Source organism: Sinocyclocheilus grahami, unplaced genomic scaffold, assembly GCF_001515645.1.
Source record: "Sinocyclocheilus grahami isolate Dianchi unplaced genomic scaffold, SAMN03320097.WGS_v1.1 scaffold406.1, whole genome shotgun sequence".
NCBI classification, from domain to species: Eukaryota; Metazoa; Chordata; class Actinopteri; order Cypriniformes; family Cyprinidae; genus Sinocyclocheilus; species Sinocyclocheilus grahami.
Genome location: NW_015505585.1, coordinates 714585 through 740739, shown reverse-complemented (window position 1 = coordinate 740739; position 26155 = coordinate 714585). Strand labels below are relative to the sequence as shown.

Here is a 26155-nt window from a genome sequence, read left to right as displayed (position 1 = left end):
CAGCATAGGAGACTGTAATGCAGGAAATTCCTACCTAACCTCGGTCAGGTGGAGTACTGGTGGTTATAGGGGAATTAGGAAGGGGAAGAAAAGGGCAGATGTAAAACCCCCTGAAGGAAATGAGTAGATACTCAAGTATCACTCTGATCTGGACGAAAGCGCTGACACCTTGTCTGGATCACATCCCTAGGATCTTGCCTACCTCCCTTTGACCCGCGATTCATCCTACCCCTACCCGCAGGCGGAGGAGGAGCGCGAGCCGTGACACTAGCCTTCTGTGCCTGTCTCTGATCCTCAGACTGAGACGGACCAGGACCCCTATGTTGTTTGGGCTTAGACCTGGACCTTCGTGAAGGCCGCTGAGCGCACCTTTGCCTCCCTGAACTTCTCGACCACCGCCTCAAAGGAGGTACCAATAAATACTTAAGGCGAAACCGGCGCATCGAGAAGAAAGCCCCTCTCTTTTTCCCGATATCTGCTAGGTTCACCCACAGATGTCCCTCCGTCACTACCATAGCTGCCATGGAGGGAGATCCGTGGTGCGGCGCACTCAGCTACCTCATCAGGAGAAAGGCCCTCGCCTTTATCCAGGTCTTTCAGCAGGTCAGCCTGATATGCTTCGAGCATCACCATCGTGTGCAATGTAGCGCCAGCCCAACCTGCTGCGGCTGCATATGCCCTGACGTTCGAGCGAGATGTCAAGGAGGGAGTCTTACGAGAGGACGTCTCACCCATAGAGAGATAGCTGGCCAGCGTCTCTCTATAGGGGCATCTTCTCATAACCACTTTCGCGCATCGTCTCGATGTTGGCATCGAGACGATGTTGGCATAACTCGATGGATGCGTGAGGAAAAACGGCCTCTTCCATTCCTTCTCGATCTCTGTATGGAAACAGGAAGAAAGGAAGGCTCACCTGAGCTGGAGGGTTATGGCCAGAAAAATAACGTTCATCGAGATACCTCAGAACGTCACTTTCTTCGCCTGCTTCACGGCAAATAAAGCCTCGCCGTGGCGCGATCCATAACTTTCAAAAGCTCATTATACGCAGGGCAGGAGGATTGGGAAGGCTCAGCCTCAGCTTCTCCGCCCTCCTCAGACATTTCCTGCTTTTGCTGGGCTGACCCCAGCAGAGCACTGGCCCCTGGATCAGACAATGTTAATGAAATAACATCATCCTCCAGTGGCTCACTCTTGTCCACAGCCGACGATCGCGAGAGGGAAAACCCCTCTTCAAACGAATCGACCAGATCCACCTGCAATCCCCACGAGCTCATTCTCCTCCATGCCTCAGCAGCGGCGGGTCCTGAATCGCGGGAAGCAGATGGCTGCCCCTCTTTCCTCGAAAAGAGAGACAAACGAGAGCGGAGCTTTTTCCTTGGAAAAACGCTCGCAGTGCACACCGATTGCTGCCTCGGAGACATCGCGTGCGTGCTCTTTGCCCAAACAAATAACGCATAGATCGTGTGTGTCATCAGATGTTAAACAACGACAACACGGATGCACACATCCTCTAAACGTTCTGCTAGTGCTCGCCATAATAATAGGATAGAGATCGCTCTTACCATGTTCAAATGCATGCTTCAAACAAAACAGTCAGTGAAGACGAAGAAGAGAATGACATGTTCTCCCGGCACCTATTTATACTAATAGTCACACCGGTAGTGACCTCATGGGCTGTCGCCGGCCAACGTGTTGTTGGTGTTTCTTCAATGTATGCTTCAGACACGGGTCACGACGAGGCGTTCCCCGTAGCACCCCCTAGAGGACGCAGTTCGAAGTTCCCTTGAAAGGGAACTTGGAATTTTTTACATACATTTTTTTTTCATATGATGCTGGATACGATTTTATTCTTTATTATATTTTTATATTTATGTGATTTATGTGTTTGTAATCTGTTTGTGTGAAACTTTCTGTGCTGCCATTTTGGCCAGGACTCCCTGGTAAAAGAGATATCCCAATGGGATAATTCCTGGTATAAAAAAGGATAAATAAAATAAAATAAAAATAAATAAAGCTAGTCTTGTAAATTCTGTAGCTTGGAGAGCATTTTCATCTTCTGTATGTCATCACAGTTGAATATTGATCAGCACCTTGTCTGCTAGTTCTTTCTTTCTTTCTTTCTTTCTTTCTGAAAAACTAAATTATACAGTTTTACAATCTGGTCACTTTTTCAGATTTTCTATTTTTCATTTGTGTAATATGAATTAATCTTTGTATTTCATTTCTATTCTATTCGATTTGCATGCCATGCCATGCTTTGGGATTTGCATTCCTGTAATGGAAAAAGTAACACAATAGCAGGTCTTCTTAAGGGACTATTATGTACTATACCGCATTATTTGTGGAGTGAAGCAGAAATACTTGTAATAACGTGTTGCTGTGATATGTGCAACAAGCCTGTTTCTTCAAAGCATTTCACATTTTGTTTTGCTGTGTGTAATTATGTGTTACAGTCAGAGGCGGACAAAGTACACAACTCTGTTACTTGAGTGAAAGTACAGAGACTGCTGGTCAAATATTACTCCATTACAAGTGAAAGTTGTAAAGACAGATTTTTACTTAAGTAAAAGTACAGAAGTACTTGATTTTAAAAGTATTAAAGTACCAAAAGTAAATTTAATTTTTATGTCAATGCACTGTTTTATTATTGTTGTATGTAATACTTGCAATACCTCTGAAATAACTTACAATACTGAATACACTGACTAGCTTGTAATATCTTTGGAATAAAGAGCTTTTAGAATGTTAAAAACCTATGGGGAAAAAAACAAAACAAAACAAAAAAACATTTAACACCCCTACCCACCCCCACAAAAGCAGGATGGTAGTGATCTCACACAGCTCTGAACACATCTATGTGTAGCCATTCATCCACATTTGAACAGAGTGGACAGTGAAATTGCTGTAAAAACAGAGTAATAAGGATAAAAAAAAGTCAAACATGCTTTAAAACCCAGCAACACAACTGTTGCTGTATAGCTTTACAACAGTAACACTGCTTTAACAAAAAAGCAAAACAGCAACAGACTTATTTGTCATCAAAACAAACATTTTAAAAATGCTCTTTTATCACTCTTGCAGTACTTTGATGTCACACACAGAACAGTCTGTGCAGTGCTGCTTCAAGTCCAACACCTATTGTGTTTTATTAGGAGACGCACAACAGTTCTTCTGTGGCATTATAGGTAATATTTCACTTACACAATTTAGCAAAATCAGACAATATTGTATCTAATATATACCACAATATTAACTTCTTATTATTGAATTGTAAATAAATATAACATTTGGAACTGGTCAGTGTTCAAAAAATGATGGGAAATCACTTCATGTAGCCCTACAAGAGTGATTCCTGATAAACTGTCTGAAAAAAAGAAAGTCAAGTTTTAGAGAAGAAAAACATCACCCACTGACTTTCAAAGCTGCTAGTAACGAAGTTTTACTTCGAGGACCTTCATAGAAACGTAGTGGAGTTAAAAGTACAATATTTGTCTTTCAAATGTAGTGAAGTTAAATTCATAAGTTTCCAGAAGAAATAATACTCAAGTAAAGTACAGATACTCAAAAAGTGTACTTTAGTACAATACTCAAGTAAATGTACTTAGTTACTGTCCGCCTCTGGTTACAGTAAATGCAAACAGCATGCATTTGTGTATGGATTCATGTCCTCTTGTAGAGAATGTTGTACTCAGTTTGTGATGCAGTCATTCATCTGTCAGCAGTTTAATGTACATGGCAAAAAGCAGCTTTAAAATATTTCGGCATGTGGTTGTTGCACATATCTTAATTGTTTGCGTTTTATTTCATTACCTTTCTGCTTTTTCTTTTGTCATGCTCCGTGCCATTTAATCTGCTGCTTTTCTGACTCCTTTTCCCTTCCTGTATTTGGTCTTTCTATCCTCCTCTGTCTTTATCCCAGTGATTTTGTTGATTGTTTTGTTGTGCACTCATCTCCAACTCATGCTTAATCTATTCATCTACTTTCCTTCTCCATTTTGTCACTGCACTCCTCCTATGTTTTATTTTTTCCAGTAAGGGCAGGGTTTTAGTAAGAACAGCCATTAGACTAATTGTACAAAGATGTAGATGGAATGTAATTAATAATAGTAAGTAATTTGTCACTCAGGCTCCCAAGAAGCTCTTATGTTGAGGGGTTTTCTGCAAGGCAGCAGCAGTGGATTGTACTGCTAAATGTTGTCTGCTTTGTACCACCTTAGGTGATGCCAACCCAGATTCAAGACTGCCATGAGAATGTGTACCCAGCAAAGCATGGGTTGCGTAAGTAAGGCTGGACACTCACAAAGAGCATTAGCCATGTGTTAATGAGACGCTGTCCAGCATCCAAAACTGCGCTCATCTCTGGTGATGTGCCAGCTTCCAAGAAAAAGGCCTCTCTCAGCCTGTATGACAGGATCTCTGGGTAATGATCTCTCTATTTCTCCATGATAACAGTGCACAGAGTTGACATGGACTGGAGAGTATTTGACAGATATAATAGTTTTTTTACTGCTGAAATTTCACAACAAAATTTTAACATTTTGAAATATGACATCAGAAAATGGTTGAAATGGTTCTTAAAAATTACTTCAAACTTCAGTTAGCAGAAACTAGCATGAGGAAGAGGTTCATTCTATAGCTGTGTTTTTGTCAAACAGCCATGTGAAAAGCAGAACAGGTTTTATTTGTGGTAAAACTCACATATTTGTCTGCAGTACAGCTTCTATGCTCGGCTGAATCTGTTATTTAGCTCTTTTGCACAGGACAAAGTTCCTGAAACTGGTCTTCAATGTTATCGAATTACAGTAGCTAGACACTTCAAATTACCACAATATTAGTAATAATAAATTTTTAGGGGGAAAAATTATTTTTTTCAATTTTGGTCAGGAACACAGAAGTGTGAATTGTCTTGAATGTGTGATGTTAAGTGACAGTCTATTCTTCAGTAACAGTAGTGATATACAGTTCTATACAGTAGCATTTGTTATTACAGTAGCTAACAATAAATAATGAACAATACTTGTACTGTACAGTATTTATTAATGTAGTCTAATATGCTGATTTGAAGCTCAAGAAACATTTCTTATTATTATCAATGCTGAAAACAGTTGTGCTGCTTAACATATTTTGTGGAAACCATGAAACATTATTTTTAAGGATTTTTTGATGAATAGGTCAGTCCTAGAGAACAGCAGAATAAAAATAGTTTGTAATATTATTAACGTTTCTACTGTCACTTTTGATCAATTTAATGCATCGTATCTGAATAGCAGTATTTATTTATTTTAAAAAATCGTATTAACCCTAACATTTTGAATGGTATAGTGTACATATTTAATGTTAAGTTAAATGAATAAATTTATATAATTTAAGTATAAATTAACTAATATATAATGATCAAATAGTAATAAAATTGAGTGATAGTATATTTATAAAGTAGCATTAAATTACGTAAATGTTGTGCAAAATTATTTTCATTGTTAATTTATGATACCTAATGGATTAACTAATGTTAATTAGGTTTGATCTTTTTGTAAAGTATAAAAAACTCAGTTATGTATTACAGCTGATGTTAACATCAGTTCAGTCATGACAACTCTCGGAAGATTTAACATGGTGATGGATATGACAATGTTAATGTATTTGGTCTTGGCAGAATAGATCTGCTACGCTGCCACTGAATTGCTGCTGCTGTTGGTTATTGCTGTAGTTGTAGATTATTGCTGCTGCTGCAAGCAAGTACAGGACCTTGCTACTGCCAATGCACACAGTGATACGGTGCCATGAGTATTTAAGACATACTGCTGCTGCACAAATAGCATATAAATAACCCGTAGCAGATCTATACAGGTGGAGCTGGGGAAGGTGGAGGGTTTCAGAGAAACTCTGAAAGTACGCTGCAGGATTCTCTAGTGAATGCTAGCCAGCCATATAAATGAAAGGCAGTAAGCTCTTTGGCTGCATATGCAGCATGAACTTGTGCCAAGTCGTTTAACTCTCTGAATATCATCAGTTACATTTACAACCAGTCGCCTGCGCCATCTAGAGTTTCATGACTGAACTATATATTTTATGCGTATCACTAATATGATGCATTGTGCAGTGGACAGAAAACAATCATAGGAAGTATAGTTTAAAATATATTGATTTATTGCTCATAAAATTCCTAATATATGACTGCTTTACATGTAATATTTGTTCACAATACTACTCAATTTCATTTTGAAATATCGATATCATAGTATCTATGGCAGAACATCATGGTACAACATTCCTAGAAACTAATTTTAAAAGAAATTAAAATAATGAAATAATAAAACACAAATATTGCTGTTAATAAGTGCTTTCCTGTAGGTATTTCAGCTTCAATACATACAACCAGTTAAACATTTAACTGACATTCACCCATTGCCATAAACACAAAAAGAACCATGATGTCTTTCCTAATATCATCAGTTACATTTACAACCAGTCACCTGCGCCATCTAGAGTTTCATGACTGGACTATATATTTTATGCGTATCACTAATATGATGCATTGTGCAGTGGACAGAAAACAATCATAGGAAGTATAGTTTAAAATATATTGATTTATTGCTCATAAAATTCCTAATATATGACTGCTTTACATGTAATATTTATTCACAATACTACTCAATTTCATTTTGAAATATCGATATCATAGTATCTATGGCAGAACATCATGGTACAACATTCCTAGAAACTAATTTTAAAAGAAATTAAAATAATGAAATAATAAAACACAAATATTGCTGTTAATAAGTGCTTTCCTGTAGGTATTTCAGCTTCAATACATACAACCAGTTAAACATTTAACTGACATTCACCCATTGCCATAAACACAAAAAGAACCATGATGTCTTTCCTATTAAATAACATGGAGTATAGTACAATTCTGTAAAGCTAGAAATAAAGTGTGAAGTGGAGCAATCAAAGACAAACTGGGATGAACTGGGAATTAAATATTCTCCCATTTGTCCAGTTTAGTTAACAAACCACTGTTTCTACAGCTGGGGCTTCCATTGTTATTAAGCACTGAGTATATAAGCATTTTAAATACTATTTCTCATGTTAAGTAATAATATAAGCATTTATGACAAAAACAGACCGTTTTCAAAGAGCAGATTCAGCTTTCTTGTTATCAACACTGCAATGTAAGCAAGGGTATGTTATATTTTAGTAGCAGTTTCACTGGGAATGTTTTTGTGAACCATTCAAAAGCACCATGATCAGAAGGCAGTGGGAGGGTTGTGGCATCCATACTGCTGTTTACTTGAAGGATGCACGGACTTTGCGCCCCTTGAGAGGCTGAGGGGGTCTGAAGTTGTCAACCATGCAGGAAGGTGCCTCTCCTTCAGATGTGAACAAAAGGCTACGGAACTTAGCCATCTGAAGAACAGACAGATAGAGAGAGAGACAGTTAGATTATTTTCTCTTGGATTGTGGTGTTTAATGTGTTGTTGGCAGTCTTGCAGAGCTTTAATACACCCTTTATTTACTATATTTAGCTTCATGCACATTCATAGAGCACATGCCAGAATTCCCGTGCAGCCGTTAGACTGTTCTGACTAACCACTGGAGACTAAAATAAGCCCTGCAGGCTAACAGGTGGGAACTTGAGAGGCGGCTCAGGAGGAGGACGGACACCCGGGAGGGGGCCAGCAGAAAGAGACCAGGGAGGTGACGATGGAGGGAGGAGCCAGGGAGGAAACAGGAGGAGCCAGGGGGGATCAGACGGAGGGAGGAGCCAGGGAGGAAATAGGAAGAACTTGGAGCAGGAGGAGCCAAGCAGGACCCAGGCCACAGCCATGATGGTGACCCACGGTGGAGCCGATGGAGGGAGGAGCCATGGAGGAGGAATGGCCGCCGACTCCAGGGGGCTGACCAACTGTGCAGGGTAGGTGGTGGAGGAGTCCGAGGCGGAGACGGAGAGTCGATGAGCCAGGGCGACGGGGAGGATCCGGAGGTCCTAGTCGGAGCAGATGGCGCTGGCGACCGAAGGCGTGGATCCGGGAGGCCGCAGTGGAGCCGGAGTGACAGAGGACTGAAAAGAGCCAAGGGGATGAAGGAGCCTGACAGAGCCGGAGGGACGAAGGAACGAGGCGAAACCAGAGGAGTGGATTCCCGAGGTGCAGGATGGTCGACGCCAGACCAAGGCGGAGCCGGAGGGACGAGGGAGCCCGGTGGAGCTTGTGGAATGCCGGGCCATGGCAGAGAGGACGGCGCTAGGAGCCATGGTGGAGCCGACGGGTCCACGGGCCGAGGCGGAGTCCGGGGCTTAGAGGCTGGAGGCGGAGTCAAGGGAAACTCCAACCACGGAGACGCTGGAGGATGGCAGTCCCGCGGAGCTCGCACCACAAAGATGGTGGGCTGAGGGCGAGCAGAGGGGCTGCCAGACGACAGTGGAGGATGAGGCAGGAGCGGGTGGGAGGGCGGGCATTTGTAAGCCTAAGGGCTTTCAGGCCAGAACTTAGGAACGGGAGCCCTCTCCTCTTCGGTGTGGCACAGTCGCCGCGCCATACACAGCTCTCCCTCAGCTGCGGTGCAGGGGGCGGAGCTCCTCTCCGCACTCACACCATCCGCGGCTTTCTCCCTCGTGGCGGGCATTGTTGCCGGCTCACACACCTTGACTGATGTCATTTGCAGCTCCAGCTCTCCGTCAGCGGTGGGCTCGGGCATGCACTCCGCACATTGGGGAGATGGTGGGCTGGGCACTGGGTCGGGAGTGGAACTGGAACGGAGATCCATTTCTCGCCAGTGGCAACTCCACAAAGGCGGTGAAATTCGCTCGAGGACCATCTTCGGATGACAGCGCTCTGCACGAGATGTTTAAACTGGCATCGTAGAATGCACAGAGCGCGTCGTCCGGGTAGCTGGTTAGAGCAGAGTTGACCAGGAACAGTCTGGTATGGCCCTCGAGTGATCTCTCCCCCTGCTCCAGCAGGAGGAGGAGGTATTCCGGACAGGAGAGGGGATCCATAGAAACAACAGAAATAAAAAACGCTGAGGAAAAACAGAAACAAAAACGGAGGGAACACACAGAGGTAACTGTATTCGGTCGGGTCTTCTGTCACAATTCGCTGGAGCACGGGCATGAAGAAACGAGGAGACATGAGATTTCACAAAAACGAGAGTCTTTAATAATCCAACAGGGAGTCAAAGAGCACAAGGAAGACGTTTACAACAAGTAGACCCAACAAAGGAAGACTGAACAAACAGGAACTTAAATACAAAGGATAATTACTTAACACAGGTGCACAGAATGACTAATTAACTAAACGAGGACAGGAACATGACCAAAAAAGGGAACACAGGAACAGAACAGGGGCAAAACATAAAACGGGTCCATGATCCTGACAGTCTTGTGATCCTTCATATATAAACAAGACTAGACTGCAATGAGGCCCTATTTCATCTCCAGTAATGAAGATATGTATGTAATGTAATGTATGGGTGTTGGTTTCTATCTTAAAGGCACAAGCCTGACTTAAATGTGATATTAACTGTCAGGCAAGCACTATATTTAAGATAAAGTAATCTTGTAGAAGCAGAAACATATGAAAAAAAGGGAACACAGGAACAGAACAGGGGCAAAACATAAAACAGGTCCATGATCCTGACAGTCTTGTGATCCTTCATATATAAACAAGACTAGACTGCAATGAGGCCCTATTTCATCTCCAGTAATGAAGATATGTATGTAATGTAATGTATGGGTGTTGGTTTCTATCTTAAAGGCACAAGCCTGACTTAAATGTGATATTAACTGTCAGGCAAGCACTATATTTAAGATAAAGTAATCTTGTAGAAGCAGAAACATATGGAGCAATGACCTTCCCAGTTTAAAAGTATAAGTGATGTTAAATGCTGAGACCACATTTGTGTTATCATACTACAAAGCAGACTGTATTTGATTTGGGTATTTAAACATATTGGGTATTTAACTTATCAACTCAATAAGTAGCAAAAAACATATTCCCCTTACAAATTAACAAAAAATGTGTGGACGTAATCATGTTACAATGACCCAAGATAGCATAAGATATTAAAGATATGGACTAGAACTAGATGTCTGTATATTATTGTACCTGCACAAATGAAAATGTGACATCACAGATAAAGTATGATGATGAAGTACCTGAGCAGGACTAACACTGATTGGGTCTTTCAGAACAATCCAGGTGACACTCTCCAGTAGAGGAGGTGTGGTCAGAGACCCCTCGTAAGTCCAGAAATCCAGAGAGGCGGGCAGCAAGGTTTTAGGATCAAAGTTGGTAAATGTAGTCTGTCTGCCCTGGAGAAGAAACAGACATTTTGTAAAAGAATAAAAGCATCTAAAGGCAAGTGGGAGGAGTAAATATCCTAGTTCATAAAGATTATAATTAACAGCTAGTATGTTAATACCTTTGATCTGATGTCATCAAGAGCATCTAACACTTTCTGAAGTCTTGGATTGGCGGAACCAATCTGGTAAACAAAACCACACAACATATCCATCATTTTATATCATTTAATCACTGCAAATCCTGAAATGCTTTTGGCTGAAATCCTGACCTTGAGAAAAACTCCAACCACAGCAAGGCCATCAGGCTTACTGGCAGCTTCTCCAAAGTTTGGGTACTTAGTGTTCCAGTGAACGAGATGAAGCTTTAGAAAGGAGGAGACGTGTTATGAAACATTCAGTATTTGCGAAAAACACACTGAATTAGCTTAATATCTCAACGTGTTTAAAAGAGGGGATTAACAAATTCATGAGAGAACATCACAAGAATATTCATGAGCAGTGAGCGAGCTATAATTCGTTTTAAGGGAGAGACATTCAAGAATTAGAATGGCCTGAACCACAATACTGTATAATGAAGGTCTCTTCAGTTGTAATGTGGTACTGGGAGCGATAGTGCGAAAGAGAGAGTCTCATTACCTCACATGGGAATTTGGTTCCAGCAATGGTGTGCTCTGAGCCCTTGTCATCACTGCTTCCCCAGTGGAAATGGAACTGTCTCAACCTGTATATTCCCGTGATGGGACCTCCAGCCAGAGCTACACACACAAACAATTATTTCAGTCATTCAGTTGTTTCTTTAATAGCACTAAAAATCATTAGTCATTAATGTTGTATAACTGTATTTCAGATTCTCAGATCTCATAAGTATTGCATTGTAGCAATGCAAATAAAATATAAAGATAATATAAGATATATGCACTACTGCATTCCACATATATTTTAATTAAATATATTGGCTATATTACAAAAGTTTGGAATAATTTTGATTAGTTTAATGGATTTAAGTCTCTTATGCTCACCATGGCTGCTTTTATTTAATCAAAAATACAGTAAAATATTAATATTGTGAAGCATGAAACTGCTTTCTATTTTAATTAAAATTTTAAATATATTAAAATACACAACAGTTATTTTAAATTGTTTGTACTGTATTTTTGACCAAATAAATGCAGACTTGCTGAGCATATTTTTTTAATTTTTCCTAACTTATGTGTATAAATACTGGCCAATATTTAAATTCTATATTACCTTGTTGGCTCTTAAAATCAACCATAAATGTGCATAAGCATCCAATATCAACTGTAATACAATAATAAATTAAATAAATTAAAATCTCAAATATCAGATAATTTGGTACAAATATATATTAGGCATCCTTAATGACATGGAACCTCTTCTTCTTTTCTGGTAGACTGACAGATTGCCTGTTAGAAAATGTTAATGTGAGTGGACTTCTTGAGATATTATTTGTGCAGTTCAGTATTCACTACCTAACATATTCAATAGCTACTTCTTTCTTCTCTTTTCAGCAAGCATTTTGTATGCAGAAAGTGTTTGTTAAGACACTTTTTCAATTTTTTCTATTCAGTGGTGTTTTTGTACCACTGTTTAAAACGTTTCTTTTCCAAGCATATGTGTGAGTCCCCTCTTGAAATTGTCATTAAAATTCAGCACATGTTGCTCTCATTGACCGACCATGGCATACAGCATTGATATGTGGCTCTATTCTTTCTCTCATAATAGAATACATTAGCACTTGAGTACACAGAGCTCTTAGTGCCTTATTTCCACTTTCAGAGGAAAGAACACATCCACATCCACATCCACTGCTCACATAACAGTTTTACAGCATTTGTTGATTCACTATAGATGAACTAGAGTAAAGTGAAATGAATTTCAGTGAGAGAAAAAGTTCTAGTGTAGGCTACAAGGACACAATAAGAGAAACACACAATTTCATGTAATCTTTGCTGTCTGAGATATACAGTAGAGCTCAATCTTGAGTCTCGACTTGAGCAATAAAAGCTGCCCAGGACTACTATAATAAATTAAGTTAGTAATGAATGGATAGAAATAGGGCAGGATATGTGGTGATGAAAGACTTCAGTAGCTGAATGCTGAGCTGTTTATATACTATATGTAATGATTGACAGATTTAGATGCACCAGTTCTTTTCATTTTAGCACTCGATATGCAAAGAAAGAATTATTGCAATGTTTTTTCTTGCAGTTTTCTTTTAAATACTTTCATTAGATTCAAAGACAAAAGAGGAATATGCTAAAAAGGTCCAAAACATTGCCCTGTGTAGCCAAAAAATTTCACAACCAAAATCTGCAGAATGTTGATGAATACTGTATGAAAATAGAACTATGGAAAATACCTAATAAGTGGATCATATTACACAACAACAGGATCCACTTATTATTTTGTATATTTTGTTCCCTTTCTGGAGCACCCATAGTTACGACTGCGAGTACCTGATGTGCCCTTGGTCAAGATTTTTTCTTTGTTTATATGGAAAATACCTATTCCACGTGAAATATATAAATAAATTCCTAAACGGCTGCATCTTATTAGGTTTAATACTGCTTTAAGAGGTTGAAAATAAAGAACAACAGTTATTTAAATGCAGTAATATACTAACTTGAGCTGTTGTCGTCATCAGTGAAATCCACTTGGAATGAATGGCCATTGTTGAGGATGCCCTTAGCGGTGGCGGGGTCATACTTCAATTTGAGTTGCTTCAGAGAAGGGTCATTTTGTGCTTGGGTGGGTACGATATCAATGGGAGACTGCCTGGGTCCGTTTGCAATGGGAAAGCTTTCTGCCCACTTTTCTGGCCCTGAAATGACAAAAAGATGAAACGCGGAACAGTAAGATAAAAAGTTAGTGCCTAGATGCACAACAAAAGTGTGTTTACATTCCTTGCAAGATTCAAGGTCAGCAAATGTACACTGAAAGGAGTGGATACGTGCAGCTGTTACTTCGAGGAGCTTTTTCATGCTTTGACATTTAGAAATGACTTTTGTTGGTGCATTTATCCAGATTGTTTTATTCATATTACTGTCTCTTTCTTTCTTTCTTTCTTTCTTTCTTTCTTTCTTTAATTCACACTTAACAAACCAACAAAGCATTTTGTTTACAGTCTACAGTAGTCTGCCACAATTTATCTCACACTCTCACAAAAAAAGGTACAAAAGCTGCCACTGGGGCAGAACCCTTTTAAAAGGTACACTTTTATACCTTATTTCCCCCTAAAGGGATCAAACTACATTAAATGTACATATTAATATTTAAACTGTAAATATTTATATGTAAATGGTACATATTAGTAGGCTATCTTTTAAAAGGGTACTGCTCCAGAACATTAATAAGAGTGCACTTTGCTTGTATTTGATTTTAATAATAATTTCCCCCAGAGTAACCTAATAAATCATAATGCATCGAGATATCTGTTCTTTGATCACTTTTTAGCAATGATCACATTAATTTAATTCTAATTACTTACTAAAGACTAAAGTGTTCATTTAGTACCCTTAAAACTGCTCTTACCGTCATTTGATCCATAATCCCAAGCGTGAGACATGATTATTTGTGTCGTTCAGTGTGTTCCACTCCTCTGTTTGTAAGACCTGGATGCTAAAGACCAGCAACTGCTGGTGCTTCTAAACTATGTCAGCCTTTATACAGACATAGGTCCCCTGCTGGTATAGGTACCTATCTCAACCCAGTGGGCTTGGCCACATGGGCTCCGAGTAGCACAGGAGGAGTCAGTATGAGAGTACACTCTTAAAAATAAAGGTGCTTCACGATGCCATTGAAGAACCTTTTTGTCTAAATGGTTCCATAAAGAACCTTTAACATCTGAAGAACCTTTCTGTTTCCCAAAAGGTTCTTTGTGGCGAAATAAGTTTCTTCAGATTACAAAAACACAAGAAAGAGATGGTTCTTTAAAGAACCTTTGACTGAATGGTTCTTTGTGGAACCAAAAATGGTTCTTCTATGGCATCGCTTGAAGAACCTTTTGAAGCACCTTTATTTTTAAGATTGTACTTGAACAAACCAAAAGATCGCAACCCCCGTCCCTTTAATTCGCATGCTGAGCATCGTTTTGCTCCGTTTGCTGCTGCTGCTGCACAGAGATGCTCGAGCGCCGGTGAACAGACGGGATGCGGACATTCCACGCGGCTGATCCTCTCTGTTTTTCATGCGTTTAAGTTGCTTTCGCTCTTCGATGGCTCGAATAGCAAACCTTTCCATTCGCCTTTTTCTCTGACGATTCAGGAACAGGGCAACAAGGACCTTCTTCGTCCTTTTGCGATGCTGTGTGTAGATACGCAGGCTTGTAGCGGGACGAACAAGCGAAGGTGCGATGAACTCTGGATATCAGTAGGCTAGCTTAATGACTGATTTTGTAGCCAATGTTGCCGTTTAGAACGCTGTTTTAATCCACATTTCTAAAGAAAACAAAAACAGCCGCAGTTTATTCGCCTACATCTTCTGGTACCTATTCTGTAAAGTGCTCGGCGCTCATTTAAAGGGGCCACTGCGCCAACTACGATTTGTGACTGTTAAATAAATAGCCTACATATACCGAAGCTAAAATAACTCTAGCCTATATATGCTTGTTGCTTAAATTGTTTATTGTCTAATCAAGCTGTAGGCTACTGTACATGATTTGTCTTAACAGTTTATAGCTACTTGTTGTTGATTATAAAGACGTATGGACTACATAGCCTACATTGTTACTGTACCTGTACCAATAAACATGTTTTTTTTTATATGTCACGGATGTGTTTCCAGTATGTCAAATAACGTTTTTAATAGCAATTTGTAGGTCTAACTGTCAAACCTAAGAGCGTTACGTCGTTTGACTTCTAGTTGCTGTCATCTGGTGGCTGAAGTAGGAAATATAATTTGAAAGCTCCGTCTCAATGAATTTTATTGACCTTATTATTAACATTATTTGCTCTATTATATTTTGTTTGCTTTATTTTTATTTTTTACATTAAAACTAAATACACATAGAAATAAGGAAGCATTGGCATTGGACAAAAAAAAATATCTCTCTTTTTATATATATATATTTTATTGACAGTGTTGGATTTTTTTTATTTGCATACACGAATGAAGAACTGAGTGTGTTTTTACTGTCATGTAGCGAATGGATAAGACATGATCCCCACTCTCAAAACATAAATATTCTAATATATTGCAATAATTTTGTGATAATTGATTGCGATAATTTGTCCTTAAGACTGTCTCTTAAGACAGTTCTCAACTGCAGTCCTGCGACCACTGCTCTGCACATTTTGTATGTCTCTCTTATCTGATGCACTCAGTTCAGTTCATGGATCTCCCTTCTAACGTGCTGATGATCTGAATTAGGTGAGTTAAATAAGGAAGACATAGCCTACACAATGTGCAGAGCAGTGGTTCTCCAGGACTGGAGTTGAGAACCACTGTTTTAAGAGCTAGTTTGACTAGTTAGCAGTCAACCAAGTGGTAATCCAGGGGTTCTCAACTTTGTGAGTTTAGCTCTAACTCTAATCAAACACACCTGAACAAGCTAAAGGTCTTCAGGATTGCTAGAAAGTTACAGGCAGGCGAGTTTGATTAAGGTTGGAACTAAACTCTGCAGGAAAGTGGATCTATACGGCCAGAGTTTACAGATTACAAACTCTGTGGTAATCGATCTTACTTTTCGGATTTAAATTAGATTTACATTTTTATGTAACTGAAAAAAAGATGACTAACTTTTAAGACTTGTTCAAAAAAGTTTATGCAACCGGCCACTGATGCCTTAAGTGTGTAATTGATGATTCAGACCACTAGGTGTCAGAGAAGAATCATGTTTCATATAACAGCACGTGGAGTTGTCAGTTTATGGTCTGCCTGTCTGTTATCTCTCTCTAAATATCTAAATATAAATATCTATGTATAAATAAACTCTGATACATCTGTTCATAATTAGACTAATGATTAGTAAAGTTAGGTTAGTCAGTCGTTAAATTAGTAATGGTGTATCCCAGTTATATATATATATATATATATATATATTCAATTTGATGCAGTACAACAATTCAGGTGTTTTTAAGAGCGGGTTATACTATATAGATTTATGTGAATTATAAAATGATTAAAATTAAGTTAATGATTTTTTTCAACAGACAGCAATAGCTGATTTTTAAAAAACAAATAATTATAAATAATAACAATTATCAAGATATGCGATGCATAAATAAATATTCTCAGTATAAAAGATCAAATGATTAAAAAATATGATGGTTAATTCTTACAGATTAATGATGGCCTTGTCATTTGTAACATAAATATTATACTCTTACGTCAGTGAAATTATATATAACAATTTTTTTAAGCGTTTTAAAGAGTGCTTTTGTGGCATGGGGCAGAGTTTTACCTTCAGTGCGAGAAGGGAGAAAGCTCATCAAGCTGCTATGTGAATGCTACAATATGAATCAGCAATGAAAAGGAAGAAAATTAGCTCCTTTCAGGAACAGGGCAACAAGGACTTTCTTCGTCCTTTTGCGATGCTGTGTGTAGATACGCAGGCTTGTAGCGGGACGAACAAGCGAAGGTGCGATGAACTCTGGATATCAGTAGCTTAAAGACTGATTTTGTAGCCAATGTTGCCGTTTAGAACGCTGTTTTGATCCACATTTCTAAAGAAAACAAAAACAGCCGCAGTTTATTCGCCTACATCTTCTGGTACCTATTCTGTAAAGTGCTCGGCGCTCATTTAAAGGGGCCACTGCGCCAACTACGATTTGTGACTGTTAAATAAATAGCCTACATATACCGAAGCTAAAATAACTCTAGCCTATATATGCTTGTTGCTTAAATTGTTTATTGTCTAATCAAGCTGTAGGCTACTGTACATGATTTGTCTTAACAGTTTATAGCTACTTGTTGTTGATTATAAAGACGTATGGACTACATAGCCTACATTGTTACTGTACCTGTACCAATAAACATGTTTTTTTTTATATGTCACGGATGTGTTTCCAGTATGTCAAATAACGTTTTTAATAGCAATTTGTAGGTCTAACTGTCAAACCTAAGAGCGTTACGTCGTTTGACTTCTAGTTGCTGTCATCTGGTGGCTGAAGTAGGAAATATAATTTGAAAGCTCCGTCTCAATGAATTTTATTGACCTTATTATTAACATTATTTGCTCTATTATATTTTGTTTGCTTTATTTTTATTTTTTACATTAAAACTAAATACACATAGAAATAAGGAAGCATTGGCATTGGACAAAAAAAAATATCTCTCTTTTTATATATATATATTTTATTGACAGTGTTGGATTTTTTTTATTTGCATACACGAATGAAGAACTGAGTGTGTTTTTACTGTCATGTAGCGAATGGATAAGACATGATCCCCACTCTCAAAACATAAATATTCTAATATATTGCAATAATTTTGTGATAATTGATTGCGATAATTTGTCCTTAAGACTGTCTCTTAAGACAGTTCTCAACTGCAGTCCTGCGACCACTGCTCTGCACATTTTGTATGTCTCTCTTATCTGATGCACTCAGTTCAGTTCATGGATCTCCCTTCTAACGTGCTGATGATCTGAATTAGGTGAGTTAAATAAGGAAGACATAGCCTACACAATGTGCAGAGCAGTGGTTCTCCAGGACTGGAGTTGAGAACCACTGTTTTAAGAGCTAGTTTGACTAGTTAGCAGTCAACCAAGTGGTAATCCAGGGGTTCTCAACTTTGTGAGTTTAGCTCTAACTCTAATCAAACACACCTGAACAAGCTAAAGGTCTTCAGGATTGCTAGAAAGTTACAGGCAGGCGAGTTTGATTAAGGTTGGAACTAAACTCTGCAGGAAAGTGGATCTATACGGCCAGAGTTTACAGATTACAAACTCTGTGGTAATCGATCTTACTTTTCGGATTTAAATTAGATTTACATTTTTAAGGCTACTGTACATGATTTGTCTTAACAGTTTATAGCTACTTGTTGTTGATTATAAAGACGTATGGACTACATAGCCTACATTGTTACTGTACCTGTACCAATAAACATGTTTTTTTTTATATGTCACGGATGTGTTTCCAGTATGTCAAATAACGTTTTTAATAGCAATTTGTAGGTCTAACTGTCAAACCTAAGAGCGTTACGTCGTTTGACTTCTAGTTGCTGTCATCTGGTGGCTGAAGTAGGAAATATAATTTGAAAGCTCCGTCTCAATGAATTTTATTGACCTTATTATTAACATTATTTGCTCTATTATATTTTGTTTGCTTTATTTTTATTTTTTACATTAAAACTAAATACACATAGAAATAAGGAAGCATTGGCATTGGACAAAAGAAATATCTCTCTTTTTTTATATATATATTTTATTGACAGTGTTGGAATTTTTTTATTTGCATACACGAATGAAGAACTGAGTGTGTTTTTACTGTCATGTAGCGAATGGATAAGACATGATCCCCACTCTCAAAACATAAATATTCTAATATATTGCAATAATTTTGTGATAATTGATTGCGATAATTTGTCCTTAAGACTGTCTCTTAAGACAGTTCTCAACTGCAGTCCTGCGACCACTGCTCTGCACATTTTGTATGTCTCTCTTATCTGATGCACTCAGTTCAGTTCATGGATCTCCCTTCTAACGTGCTGATGATCTGAATTAGGTGAGTTAAATAAGGAAGACATAGCCTACACAATGTGCAGAGCAGTGGTTCTCCAGGACTGGAGTTGAGAACCACTGTTTTAAGAGCTAGTTTGACTAGTTAGCAGTCAACCAAGTGGTAATCCAGGGGTTCTCAACTTTGTGAGTTTAGCTCTAACTCTAATCAAACACACCTGAACAAGCTAAAGGTCTTCAGGATTGCTAGAAAGTTACAGGCAGGCGAGTTTGATTAAGGTTGGAACTAAACTCTGCAGGAAAGTGGATCTATACGGCCAGAGTTTACAGATTACAAACTCTGTGGTAATCGATCTTACTTTTCGGATTTAAATTAGATTTACATTTTTATGTAACTGAAAAAAAGATGACTAACTTTTAAGACTTGTTCAAAAAAGTTTATGCAACCGGCCACTGATGCCTTAAGTGTGTAATTGATGATTCAGACCACTAGGTGTCAGAGAAGAATCATGTTTCATATAACAGCACGTGGAGTTGTCAGTTTATGGTCTGCCTGTCTGTTATCTCTCTCTAAATATCTAAATATAAATATCTATGTATAAATAAACTCTGATACATCTGTTCATAATTAGACTAATGATTAGTAAAGTTAGGTTAGTCAGTCGTTAAATTAGTAATGGTGTATCCCAGTTATATATATATATATATTCAATTTGATGCAGTACAACAATTCAGGTGTTTTTAAGAGCGGGTTATACTATATAGATTTATGTGAATTATAAAATGATTAAAATTAAGTTAATGATTTTTTTCAACAGACAGCAATAGCTGATTTTTAAAAAACAAATAATTATAAATAATAACAATTATCAAGATATGCGATGCATAAATAAATATTCTCAGTATAAAAGATCAAATGATTAAAAAATATGATGGTTAATTCTTACAGATTAATGATGGCCTTGTCATTTGTAACATAAATATTATACTCTTACGTCAGTGAAATTATATATAACAATTTTTTTAAGCGTTTTAAAGAGTGCTTTTGTGGCATGGGGCAGAGTTTTACCTTCAGTGCGAGAAGGGAGAAAGCTCATCAAGCTGCTATGTGAATGCTACAATATGAATCAGCAATGAAAAGGAAGAAAATTAGCTCCTTTCATGTCACGGATGTAAATTTGCCTCCGTAGGAACAAATGCATGCTGAGTCTAACTAAGAACAAGAATGGAATCAGTTAAAGGAGCTTATGAAACCTCTTATTTGGTGCTATTCACTTCCATGGTTGGATGCAAGTGACATGGGCTCAGTGAAAAGGCCAGATCATTTTGACCTTCTACAGACAGACTGCGCAGCAGGGTGCCCCCCTTTCACAAGCAGCATCACAACCCCTGATATGCTCCATTCAGCCATCTCTGACTCTTTAAGAGGGAACAATGTGACCTAATTGGATGGCTCCTTATAATTCATGTTATTCTGATGCCAAGTCTGACATGTCTTGCAGAGATTTTGTATCTTTAGCAAGATATGTTGGTGTATTTTTCTTTATTTATTATTACTGGTATTATTATTTTAATTTCAAAGGGCGAGCTTAATGCAAGTGCTTTGAATTATTCCTTTTGTTTTAGTTCATTTACGATGTTTTTGAGTGTTGGCAGTAGTTAACGATCTGCACTGTAAACCAAATATTACTGGTACGAATTCTGAAAAAGGGCAAAACTGTACTAGACTGTTATGGAAATCACCATTATTTAATTGTTTCCTTGTTACCATATATCTATTAAATCAAAGAGTATAATAATCCATATGATAGAATATTATTATTATTATGTATTATTATTATTATTTTGCCTTTACTTTAATTCATGCTAGGCAAACTGAATAATGGGTCAACCGCATTTCATAGGAATATATAATTTTACATTTTGCAAAAGAAAATGTTAATTCAGGCTTTAAAACATCTGGTCTGCATGTAACGTAATTTATGACAATAACTCTATTCTGAAACACTAAAGGAAAAAAAGATGAATGCTACATTTATCAGCTTGATTCTTGGAATTAAAGTTAGGCGCTGTGAATACGTAATACAACGACGGGTTGTGATGGAGCGTATCCGGTTGGCAAAACCTAAAACCTGGCTTGGACTACCAATTGACTAGAGTGCCAGAACAACGCTAGAGCGTTATGCTGATGGGTTTATGAGCCAATATGTCAGGGGTTTAACAGCATTGTGCACAGATTAAAATCCAAATGTCATTTCCCAGGCCAATGTATTTAGAATTTTATTAGCAGTCTACCTATAGGCCTAACTAATGCAGATACTGATCAGAACGGGTATAATGATGATATTGCAGTAGGCTAATCGAATGAGAGATGTACACACACATGCTAAAATTATTAGCTATAAAGGTATGCAATATTAATAGAGCTGACAATTGTTACTTCAACCCTTACATTACATTTCAGATTTTAAAGGATTTCTCCCCCAGACTCAGCTCACGAAAGTCCACTGGCCAGACTCCATGACGCATTTTGTCGGTGCTCCGGCATCATTGGACAGCACACGTACCTCCGCTGCAGCTCCACGGCTCGCTGTCAGGTGCGGATCAGACCGACTCCAGTATCATATTCAGCGACCACCCGTCCATACACTGTCTGTATTTCAGAAACGCCAAAGGATTTACTTCACCACTCTGTCTTTATTAATTGCGACTGATAAAGCCTCTAAGGTAAGGTTTTATTATTCTGATATGCGGTTTGTGGTTTGTTCACAATAAACATAGTGCGTTTTTTTCTTGTTGCAAATTGCATTGACTGAAACACATCGCGTGTTTTCTGCTGGTATCCGTTTATTCACCGCGCCACTGTGGTGCCGCTTCACAGACGCGGTAAATCCTGTCGCGTTTGTTGGAACGTTGGTGTTTCAAATAGCTGAGCACTTCATTTCTGCTGCCTCTGATGCGCTACAGTCTCTGTGAATGTACAGTGTACAAAGACCGGTGACACAGTCAGGTAGCAACATGTATCAAGAAGAATCAAATTCGACTACATTAGATGTTTTAGATGAATTGTCTGTTTCGAATAAGCTAAGTTATTGGCAATCACCTGCATCTAACATCTGTTGCAGGAGGAATTATTGGTGCTGTGAGACCATACACAGCTGCTGAAATGACAGATGATATGAGTTTTATTGGTGTCTCTCCTTAACTCGGCAAGTTGACCTGGTTATTGAGTAAGAAATTACACCAGTTCCTAATTTTATTTTATTGTTGTTTTTTATTGTTGAAATATTTTGCCCACATATTTGCCTGACTTTGGCTCAACTTTTATTATAATAGCCATGATTTGAATGCACTTCAGTTTGAATAATCAGTAGATAATATTACATAATAAATAAATAATATTACATGTATGGCATGATAACTGTAAGGACAGATAAATAGTAAATAATAAATCAATAATATTCAAGTGAAAGTTCATCTAAAAATTCAAATTCTAATTTTGTTCCAGACGTGTATGACTTACTTGTGGAACACAAATGAAGATATTTTGAAAAATGTCTCTCTTTTTTTTTTTATCCATACAATGGAAGTTTGGTTACAAAACTGTTTGATTACCAACATTGAATGACATGCAGGGAATTAAACGATGACAGAATTTCATTTTTGATTGAATTATCTCTTTCTACCTTCTTTATCTTGGTTTGGCTGTCTCATATAGTATATTTGGAGCATCATGGGATTTTGCTATTGATCAAGAGTTTTATATTGTTAAACTGAAGATCATGCCAGGAAGTTGGGGACTTTAAATGAAAAGATAAAAACAACAACCAATCCCTTAACCATAAAAAAAAATTACTCTCACGTGTGCTTAAATGTACTCGCAAATCTGGCAAATCAAACCTCTTCAACATGTAAACTTTGATCAACTGGTTGTTTATTGAACTACAAAGAAGTCTATGCCTGTCACCGTCTTACTGTCTGACATAAATGTAATTTAGTTTTGATGTCATGCTTAGGGGAGGACAGAAAGCTATATCCTGAAAGACAGTGAGGGAGGGAGAGAGAGAGTGACAAACTGCGGAGGTGGGTGCATATGAGATTTATTAGATCTGAGTCAGTCCACTGTGTCAAGTGCCCTGTGAACAGTGTGATTTTATTTTTCAACAGCTTTTCTGTGAAGCTTGAAGTAGCGTCTGGTTTGCTTTTATTTAAAATATACCTGGATATACAGACTTATATAAAATAATACATTTTACCATTCAAAAAGCAATGTGATCATGAAGTTTGCAGTACATGGTTATCATTAGATTCCCACCTGGGTGTCTCTTCTCAGTTCTCCATCCCAACAGAAAGACTTGCGTCTGCTGAGCTGTATCACTTGTCCAGACTAGTATCACTGGGCATTCTTTGATGATGGCTTAGTTTGGTAATAGGAATGAAATAATCTAATTAGGAAGTGTTCTGTAAAGCTAAATTAAAGGCAGTGATCACTGTAAAATAATACGCTCAAAGGGCACCTTGAATTTCAGACCATGATTTGCCTCACCGTTAAGGCTGTGTTCATTTTATTTAAGCGGTTCCACCAAAATTCGTTCTGTGGAGTTTAGTCAGACACAATGGTGCAGAATGATGTGCGAGATGGTGGAGGACAAGAAGGCCAGCGTGTGAGGAGGTGATCATCATAACAGAATTTGACTCTTGATTTGATAGTCTCATTTTACTCAAGCCAGTTGAGCCGACACACTTTTATGCAGTTATTTCACATGGTTTAGAAACCCCGCTCGCAGAACTTGATATGCACTGCTGTTCTAAATGCCCTCTGATCTCTGATTGTTATAAATTGTTAATGTTTTAATCTTGGTGATGGCTTAGTTTGGTAATAGGAATGAAATAATCTAATTAGGAAGTGTTCTGTAAAGCTAAATTAAAGGCAGTGATCACTGTAAAATAATACGCTCAAAGGGCACCTTGAATTTCAGACCATGATTTGCCTCACCGTTAAGGCTGTGTTCATTTTATTAGCCATTAAGCGGTTCCACCAAAATTCGTTCTGTGGAGTTTAGTCAGACACAATGGTGCAGAATGATGTGCGAGATGGTGGAGGACAAGAAGGCCAGCGTGTGAGGAGGTGATCATCATAACAGAATTTGACTCTTGATTTGATAGTCTCATTTTACTCAAGCCAGTTGAGCCGACACACTTTTATGCAGTTATTTCACATGGTTTAGAAACCCCGCTCGCAGAACTTGATATGCACTGCTGTTCTAAATGCCCTCTGATCTCTGATTGTTATAAATTGTTAATGTTTTAATCTTGTAATGCAGTTCACTTAGGCTTGACTTTTTTATTTTTATTTGAGTGGCTCTCTAATGTGCACATTTAGAAGAAACAATATTTCAAATTGTCCCTTGTTAATACACTTTAATCAAGAGCTACTTTTTTTTGATGGGGATATAAAAAAAATATATCCTTCCAGCCTGAGGAGATTTATGATCGGATTAATGTCAAATTATTGGAAAATATAAGCTTGTATTTCTTCAAAGAACTGCCCCTCATGATTCAGCTGAGGACAGTCTGAGTTCTCTTCTCTTCTATTTAGCACAGTGCTTTAAATAATGCTAATAACACTGGATGTTGTGGAGGAAGGGTGTAAGTATATGGTGCAGAATTAGCTGCAAGACTGGGAGTTTGCATCTTAATGAGGATAGCTGTGTGATTTTCAGAGGTTTGCGGCCCTCTGCACTCTGAAACAGGTGGTATTTATGCTGCGGAGGTGGAAGGATGATTCACTGAAAAATGCTGTGCCTTGTATAGCACTGCTGTTACGTCACTCAAACGGATGTGAATCATTAAAACTCAATGTTCCATGTGATTAGCATGTATGGATATTCTTATGTGACACATACTGTAATATGTGAATATGTAGAATAGGCATGCACTGGTATTAAAATGTTGTTCTATTTTTTTTTTATTAAAATAAAACAGAATAATTGTAAATGCATATTTACTTTTGGATTTGCTTTTAACAGTAGGCTATTGATGAATTAAACTTTTAGATGACAGCAAAAGTAATTCAAGTGTAAAAATATGGAAAATAGAAAATTAAATATCAAATTTAACTAAGCCAGTATGCAGTATCATTCAAAAGTTTGAGATAAGAAGTAGGGCTGGGTTTTGACACAAATTTCACGATTCACATTCACAAGCTTGCGATTCGATTACCAATTCGATTCGATTTGATTCAATATCGATTATTTTGGACATATATCAGGTACAGTACTTGCCAAATTTTCAAGGAAATAAAATCTCAACTAATGCTGTAAAATATACATGAGAGTCAGTTGGTACTACATTACTATAATATTGAAGGTTAAAATTGACGGATTTGTAGGCTATACAACTGCTAAAATTACACTTAATGAAGTTTTTAAAATAATAAAGTTACAATTACATAATATTTCTACTTCAATTAGTTTTTTTTTTATATATAAACTTTTAAATGGTGTCTGTCATAAAAAAAATTATGGATTTATTCAAACATAAATGAAACATTGAAGAACAGTAAAAAAAAATGAATATGTTATATGGTGCATATCTTTAGCAAAATGCCCCTCTCTACAGTTTATTTTTATATCTGACTAATGAGTTTATGGTCACCGGATGTTTTTTGTAAATGTGACGTTACATGACACATTGTTTACAAGTCATTATTGACGTCTTTGCGCGGCTGAAATACTGATTGAGCGATTACATGACACAGGATACGGATTGTAAAGTTGTACTCTTTCTTTTAACTTAACTTAGGATGTTTAGTCATGTTTATTTTGTGCTGAAACTGATATTAATGTGGAGGAGATTATTAGTTCATGTGCGTCCTGCGCTGCCGAGGCGCTCCAGCGATCTGTCACTCACCATTAAACAGCACCAAAACTGCATTTATTGTTTAAATACTGCAATACAATGGACAGAATTTGAACTCTGAGGCTTTGTTTCATATTAAAAGTACCAAAGCACAATGCTTATTGCGATTTATTGGATGGGAGGTAATTATTAATCGATTCTTGGGATTTAAGAATTGATATCGTTCCGTAAAAATGAGAATCGATTAATATCGAGATATTGAGATTTTTTACCCAGCCTTAATAAGAAGTGTCTTATGCTCACCAATGCTGCATTTATATATATATATATATATATATATATATATATATATA

At 37.7% G+C, this 26155-nt stretch overlaps 2 protein-coding genes across 3 annotated transcripts in view; one reads left to right on the top strand and one right to left on the bottom strand.

The window, feature by feature from the left end:
- Positions 1 to 6656: 6656 nt before the first annotated feature.
- Positions 6657 to 14013, bottom strand: cahz (carbonic anhydrase). The gene is made up of 7 exons (XM_016232085.1): positions 13856 to 14013; positions 12948 to 13145; positions 10940 to 11058; positions 10573 to 10665; positions 10423 to 10485; positions 10157 to 10312; positions 6657 to 7407 (listed from the first exon to the last, which is right to left on the bottom strand). The coding sequence occupies exons 1-7, from the start codon at positions 13887 to 13889 to the stop codon at positions 7288 to 7290; spliced, it is 783 nt and encodes a 260-aa protein (XP_016087571.1). The 5' UTR covers positions 13890 to 14013; the 3' UTR covers positions 6657 to 7287.
- A 7504-nt stretch (positions 14014 to 21517) lies between these two features.
- LOC107550721 (disks large-associated protein 1-like) overlaps positions 21518 to 26155 on the top strand; it is a 148318-nt gene continuing 143680 nt past the window's right edge. For both annotated transcript variants that reach the window (XM_016232084.1, XM_016232083.1), the window contains exon 1: positions 21518 to 21668. The gene's annotated coding sequence lies outside the window, so the exon portion shown is untranslated. The remainder of the gene's footprint in view (positions 21669 to 26155) is intronic.

What these genes read in the sequence shown, in the direction of transcription:
- cahz (XM_016232085.1), bottom strand. Translation starts at nt 13,889, where the DNA reads ATGTCTCACGCTTGGGATTATGGATCAAATGACG. An exon ending in GAACCAAATTCCCATGTGAG is followed by an intron (nt 10,666 to 10,939) that starts GTAATGAGACTC and finishes TCCTTTCTAAAG; the next exon opens with CTTCATCTCGTTCACTGGAA. An exon ending in TGGTTGGAGTTTTTCTCAAG is followed by an intron (nt 10,486 to 10,572) that starts GTCAGGATTTCA and finishes TTTGTTTACCAG; the next exon opens with ATTGGTTCCGCCAATCCAAG.